Below are 7,651 nucleotides of genomic sequence, written 5' to 3' on the forward strand. Positions count from 1 at the left end.
ATGAAGCATAAAAATACCTTGTCAAAAATCATCAATGAAGCATCAGTATATGCTTCATGCATTAAAAGAGACAAAAAATACAATAATGACGTCATTCTTTGCACTTTTGGGCCATTCTGCAGCGTTGAAATGTTTCTTTGGAGATTTCTTAAACTCCTTCAATGAATAAACTCCTCCTTCCTAATACAAAAATTTTGCCCAGATATGACAAACTGGCAATCTAACCAAGAACTTATGCATTACCCCAATCTCCCCTAAAGAGAGCTATATATCCAATTTGGATATATTTTTAGAAAGCTCATCAGTAATGAACTTACACTACAATGAAAGCTCTGTGTAGTTTGTGTAGTAAAGTACTTAATCCTTAAAATAATTATTAATTCGGATATTTCAAAAATGGGATTCCTTAAAATTTGCATTTTTTTTAAAGAATTCTCAAAATCTGAATTTAATAACAAAAAATTAATCAATTAAATTTTATTACGTACACTTTAAGGTAATTTATTAAAATCTTGGTCCGAATTTAATGATTTCCTACATTAATTTTTAAAAAAATTGGAAAGTATTGAATTAATTATTAAAAAAAATGAGACACTTTTGTGCAACTTACTGTGTTATGTAAGTTATGTATTACATTGATCCTTTGCACTCTCTTTTGTAACTTTTTTTTAATTCTCAAAAGGAAGGAGTAGATGTTGAGCTTTCCCTCCACGTGGATTGAGTGAGCGTCAATGATTGAGTGAGCAAGGAATTTTATGTAGGTAGGTATGTGTGAAGATGAAGTGAGAAACTGGATGAGAGAAAATGATATTGGAATGGTCGATGGGGTCTCCCATTGGGGGTGGTTATATAGAAGGTGGATGGAATTTGTAAGTTGTGTGCAAACTTAGAGGAATACACTTTTGTCTGCTTTCCCGCAGTTGGCTTCCCGATGCGATGGCTTTCACCTCTTCCCCAGCGACCTAGAGCGGACGCATTGGGGCGATGGGGGGCACTCACTGCCGTTCCCATACCAATGGTTGTTTCCTTTTTCCGGGAGTTGGGTGCCGGGTGTTGTGGCGGCAGGTGGGATGTGAGTCGTTGTAGCACGACGCACGGTTGAGGTGAAGCTCGTATCACAGACACCTGTGGCTGTTGAATGCCCCGAACGGTGGGATGAGGGAGACCGTCGGCAGCACAGATAGCGATGATAGTACTGACGAAAGACACCGGAAACACAATACAGAGCCACGGGATTTGCACAAGAATTGAGGAATCTGTGCGAATTACATAAAACAACACAAAGGCATTTAATTAGATAAGAACTTTAATTTAAATCCTTGTAAAATATAACGAATTAAATATGAAAAAATCAATATAGATATGAAAAACATATTTATATATCATTTCTTTTCACCAAGTTAGCGAAGAGAATGATTTATAGTTAAATTTAAATATTAATCACAGTGAAATTAGATTTTGCAGGTTTCGCAATAAAAATCCAAGATGATTTATTGCAGTGAATACGCTCTTGCTATGACATATTCTAAATTAAAGCAAAATAAGCTCATTCATTCACCATTAATTCCGCATGGAAATGTTGTTTATGTACTATGCAGTATGACTCACAACATTTGTATATATGCAAAGAAAGGTAAATGATGATTAAAGAATTTATTTAATACCACAAGGCATTTTATTTAAAAATTTGAATTAATTTTCTAATCCAGAAAACATCCCATGAAGCATTGATGCATATGCCTTATGATATTTAACCCTTTAACGTCCAACGTGAAACATAAAAACATTGAAACATGCGCTCTTTTATCTCGATTTTTATTCTATGAATTTTTTTAGAAGACTTTTCTCACTCAGAACGTCTTCTTTGACCCCTTATGCGTGAATTTGATGCATTTGTAACATGGAAAAACAATTACATTCATAAATAATTGAAAAAATAAAATGTTTCACGTTTGGGTCAGCGTATGACCCAAAAAACCTTAAAGGGTTAAAGGAAAAAATAGTTACAATGTAGGCGTGGTTTGTAAACATTTTCTTTTGCATTTTCTTTGCATTGACATTGCAAGTCTATTTAGCTTATCTTGTAATTTTTATTTTATCATGACACAAGCAAGAGTGAATAGACTCCTTTTAATGTTTTAATGAATTTAAATAGAAAAGTTTTACTCAAAATTGTGCACTTTATCAAAAATAAACTATCAAGAACTATTACGGTAAATGTATCCTTTACAAATTAATAGGACACTTCAAAGATTTATAGTTTAATCCTAATAAATCCGATTAACTTGTTAGGAGCTTGGGTGCTACAACACGTGTAATAAAGTCATGGATTTGATGACTTTGCTCAACAACAAGAACTATCTAACTAAACCAATGGCAGGGGGAAATTGTGTAAGTTTCAATAGCAAATTCTAAGCATTTTTTGAGTGGAAAATCGTGAAAGTCCCTTTAAGCTTCAAATTAAAAAATCCACAAAACTACCCCACTAAACTCTACACACACAATGTCCTAAAATTAAAGAGATTTTCAACAAGAAAAACTCAAATCTTAAGACCCCTTAAAAAACTTAAGGAAAAAGAGATTTCTGTTAGTAAGTTCCCATCGTAAAAGGATACTGAATCCATGGGAGTAGGTATTAAATTGACAAAGTCACATAATAAAAAAAAATTTAATGTGTGAGGGCATGTGAAGTTAATTTGTATGGCATTTTGTGGTGAGATTTATGTACAGAGTGTAAAGTATGTTTATAACTGAATTTTAATTGCCAAACACACACCATTGCGAAATGGAAATAAATTCAATGAAACACATTACCCAAAACAGAATCCAATTATCCTGAAGACGTGCCATACTTCGTCGTACTCATCCTCCGCATAGGGGTACAAATGGAACCACATTTGGAATATGTGATGTGGGAGGAAGCACACGATGAAAACTGCAAAAGGAGCGAACAAGTGAGATAAAAAAAAACGAATCCATTTTGCCACACTTCCTCCCTTTAGGCTCATTGGGGCGGGAAAAATATTTCAAGAGAGGTGAGCGTAAAATATCCTCAACTTTTCTTTTTGTATGTATTCCACATACAGCCCCCCTTTCCACCCACAGCATCCCTTATGCGACCCCATTGTCAACTACCAGTGCGACAGGGATGAAAAAGGAGGCCCTTTTTGGACAAATTGAAATTTAAAGTACAATTGTTGGGGCTGAATAGCCTCGAAAATATACCCCAAAAGTATTTTTTCGCCCCCTCTCATAAAGTCATAGTCCCATAAAAATGATGCCTGGATGGTACTCTTTAAAAAAAAATTATTCCAATGAGATTTTCCTCACCAATAACAAAAGTCACCACCATTCGAGCCACATGTCTCCGTGCTCGTGCCTGAGAGCGACTCTGAGCTGGAAGAGGCAGCAAAAAAAAAGAAGAAAATGGAAAAATTATGAAAAAAAAAGATAAATTGTGTAAAAATATTTTTATTGAGCAATTAGTTAGACAATTTAACGACCTACCAGGCATTTCTCGTGCACTCAAATGGAGTCGTCTCGCCATTAACGCATACAAAATCCCAATAATTGTCAACGGAAGGAAATAATAGGTCACGGCTTTTCCAATTACAGCGTATCTGTGTGCGAATTTATTTAAGACAAACACGTAAATTAGATGAGAGAAAAAAAATGGAAGTATTCATGTTGATAAAGAAAATCTCAACCAGACGTGACATTCAAGAGAAATTATTCGCCAATGGCATTTTAATGCAAGTTAATTAATAAAGAACTTTTGCAGATTGTTTTGACAGAAGAAAATTAATTTGAAAACAATTTCTTTTAAAGAAAAATATTCCTTTTGAAGAAAAATTCAAATTACCTTGAATTATTAATTTCGATTAAAGCCACATATAATAATTTAATGATAAGGAGACAAGAACGTTGAAAAATGGACTAAAAACGTGTATTTTCAAACGTTTAATATTTTTCCTATCGTTTGAGGTTTCTTTAACATATTTGACATTCTCTTCTAACGTCTGACATTTCTCTTATAACATTTTTTGCTTTTATTCTAACCTTTAAACGATTCTGTAATTTATTTTTTTTTCTAATGATTAGCATTACACATTAATCTTAACATCTCATGTTTGGCATTATTTATTCGTTTAAAATCCAATTTTTGTCATCCTGAAAATAAATTCCTTTTAACATCTAAAGCAAAATATTAATAGAAAAAAATTAAAGGATATATTCAAAATTATCAAAAAAAATTATCAATAGGGGTAACTGGGATAAAATGGTGAACCGGGAAAAAAATTAAATTCAATATCTCATGAAATACTTTGTCCTAATCATTCTCATTCAGTTAACAGGTGCTTCTTACACCTCTTAATAATCCCAGAAAGCTTTAGTTATGTAGAACGAATACTTTAGATTTTATTGAAGAAAATAATATTACCCCAGGTTCCCCTATAGATATTTTGTTACCCCAAGCTTGGAGTAAGTTGGCCACTAGTTTAAGAGTTTAGGAAAATGGAAAATTCACACATATATATTCGAGATAGAGAAAAGTGTTAGATGAGAAAGTTGTAGGCCGGTAAATTTCCTACAAAATAGTGCTATGCTAATTTTTTTCTAAATACTACCACACTTACTTAATAAATTCCAAAAAACACCAAAGTGCCCAAATTACCCCATCTTCTCCTACTTTTTGTTTATTCTTCTAGTAGTGCAAAAAAAATTATTTTCAATAGGTAATAAAAATTTGAAAATCAAAATTAAGGCAGGATCCGCATGATCCACAATATTTAATGATTTTTAGGTAAATTTAAAAATTTGCTTCGATGAACATAGGCCTAAAATTTATGCTACGCACCTGCTTTAATACAAAACTGTTCCAGATGGTACGAAATTATGTAAAATATTTTGGGGTTTGGGGGATGATGTAACTTTTCATTTGATCCTTGATGTGTGTTAGTGAATTTCCTATCCACACAATATATATTCTTCCTTCCTACTTAATTCAAACAATTAATTCCCACATTGTTATTAATATTTATTTACACACACAATATGTAAGTAGATACATGATATTGATTTATTGTGTAGTCAACTGTCCCCATTTTATGGGTGGCAAAAGTGGAATATTTAACGCTGTGAGGAGGATGTAAAGACAGGAAAGACGCGCGTTGTGTGGATGTAAAGAAAATAATGTTTGATAAATTTTTGGGGGATGAGAGAAAGGGTTATAGTGAGCATGAATATTATGTAAAATATATTGTGTTTAATATTAACCCGCACACACGCACACAAGAGAGATAATAATCTTCATTATTATTTACTTTAATGTATTCAATCACATTTCACTGAATTTACCTAATGATACTTATAAATCTCATTTGTAGTACATATTGCTCATTTTCTCAAGCATTTTCCTCCTTTATATTACCCATATTAATATTTATTTGTCTGCCATGAATGAGCGTTAGACATACATATACATTTTGATGTGAATATAAGAAAAATTATATACTTTACTCCTCCTCCTCAGCGAGAGGACGAAAATTTGTAAGTGGAAAAATTCTCTCGTGGAAAATGCGTGACGTATGTTTTTACACCAATATATAGATAGTTGAAAGACTTTTCCACACAATATATATGTGTGGCTGTGTAGGGTCTCACAGTGCTTTTCCGTAGATTTAAATAAACACAGAAAGGATGACATAAAATGTTATTTGAAATGGATAAAAAAAAATCATGTAATTTTAATTTTTAAAAGCTCTTTGAAGGAAAATTCTCAATTTTATACACAAAAGTCATTAAATGTTTACTTTCACTTAAAAGGTTTTAGAGGGCAAATAAGTGAAAATTAGTATTTAATCTGTCTAAACAGACTTATCAAATATTTGCAATTGAATGCACCTACTGCCCTATTAGGGTAATATCAAAGTAGTGAAAAATCAATGTCAATAAATTTAGCTAATTTATTCAGAACCAAATCAACCAAAGTGAAAATTCATTTAAAACTGTGCAATGAGCATTATGCAAAACCATAAACCGAATTCAAATTTTCCCTCTAAATTAAATTTCAAAATTAATTAAAACACCTTTGAAGTTAAACAAAATGCTTGTAGATATTTCGTTCCTATATAGGGTCCTCAAACAATTTCATTTGAGAATATGTAAGATTTATTCATTTTTAAGTCTCTAATAAAACTTCCTTTGATTAAAAAAATCAAAAAACTTTATGAAAAATTAAAACAAACATTTAGGAAAAACTAAAGATTTTCCATTCATGAGTAGAAAGGTAGTGAAAAATAAAAAGTCTTATATGTATAAATCCAATTTTTGCAACTTTCTTTTGCTATATTTTAGATTGTGATTTTCAAGAATCAAAAAGCACAAAATAAATAAACGCCTTTCCTTTGTGGAAGGCAATTTTTTAACGTCATAACAAAAAAAATAAAACAAAGCGGGGCAAAAAAGTCATTTAGAGGTTTGTTAAAATCTAAGAAAGAGTTGTAGGACTAAAAAAAACGTCCTAAAGATATGAGCTACATTTCGTTTTATCTGTTTGTAAAATATGATATTTTGAGCTTTTTCCAAACCCTCAAGTTAATGTTTTTTATTTAACCCACTCTCCCCAATTTTTTTCAATAATTAAGTGAGTAGAGATAAACCGAACTACACCTGATATACATACCTACATATGTAGGAAGGTACATAAAATCGGAGGATTTTAAAGAAATTAGCTTTAAAGTATCAAAGTTAAAATTAAAAGGATTTACAAACTTTCACTTCAACCCCCTCCACAACAAGATGTATTTTCTTTCACCTAGAGTGTTAATCCGCTTTGAGCTCACCATTTTCTTTTTTACAAAGTACAGGGTAATTATTCGTTCTTATCTTTTAAATTAAATAACCGCCTTTGAGCTTTGTTCCGGCGCTTTATTTGCAAATGACATTCATTTTCTCTCTAGAAAACTAATTTAATCTATGGAAATTCCTTTCTGTGACAAAGTTCTTGAAGTAGTATCCGAAATATACTTGAATTTCATTAGAATGGAACCGAATCGTGGTGTGAAAAGTTCTCTCTTCCTGAAATCCTTTAAGTTTATTATGGGATTTGTTAGGAGAAAAAAAAGTACGATAATTTGCGAAAAACCGGGAAGGATTTAAGTTGAAAAGTTTTATCAAACACAACATTCTTCTTGAGACGGAAAATGTGCATGAAATATATTCGATAAACTTCTCGTATATAGAAATTTTCAACAGACTTAAGGTTTGAGTATCAAATATACCTACTGTTTTATCCATTTAATTGTTTTAATACCTTAAACTAATTTGAATTATTAGTTTGTAGGTATTTTATTATGTTTGCACAGCGTTTTGAAACTTTTAATATGTATTTTATGTACACTACCCTAAAAAAGTTTCCGGGCAAGCAAAAATGGTGTATTTTTGAAGGCAAATTTCAAGTGGCTCTATCTCCGGCTGTGGTCAACCGATTTTCAAAAATTTATTAGTTTTGGAAAGGTACATTTCTCACCTTTCCAAAACTGGCAAATTTTTGAAAATCGGTCAACCCGTTATTTATTGGCAGCCATTTTGGTAAAGCTAGGTAAAAGCCTATTTTTCACGATTTCACAAATTTTGACTTTGACCTCTT

General features: G+C 31.8%; 2 protein-coding genes across 4 annotated transcripts in view; one reads left to right on the forward strand and one right to left on the reverse strand.

Annotated features, from left to right (window-relative positions):
- The window catches only part of LOC129795542 (histidine-rich glycoprotein-like), a 446,033-nt gene that overhangs the window by 322,676 nt on the left and 115,706 nt on the right, over nt 1-7,651 (forward strand). The window lies entirely within an intron of this gene.
- LOC129795602 (neuropeptide CCHamide-2 receptor) overlaps nt 463-7,651 on the reverse strand; it is a 27,391-nt gene continuing 20,202 nt past the window's right edge. For both annotated transcript variants that reach the window (XM_055837039.1, XM_055837038.1), the window contains exons 4-7: nt 3,508-3,620; nt 3,331-3,396; nt 2,815-2,935; nt 463-1,256 (exon numbers count right to left, since the gene is read on the reverse strand). In XM_055837039.1, coding sequence (XP_055693014.1) covers nt 944-1,256; nt 2,815-2,935; nt 3,331-3,396; nt 3,508-3,620 — 613 coding nt within the window. In that variant the 3' untranslated portion in view covers nt 463-943. The remainder of the gene's footprint in view (nt 1,257-2,814; nt 2,936-3,330; nt 3,397-3,507; nt 3,621-7,651) is intronic.

This window comes from Lutzomyia longipalpis, chromosome 4 (assembly GCF_024334085.1).
Source record: "Lutzomyia longipalpis isolate SR_M1_2022 chromosome 4, ASM2433408v1".
NCBI lineage: Eukaryota > Metazoa > Arthropoda > Insecta > Diptera > Psychodidae > Lutzomyia > Lutzomyia longipalpis.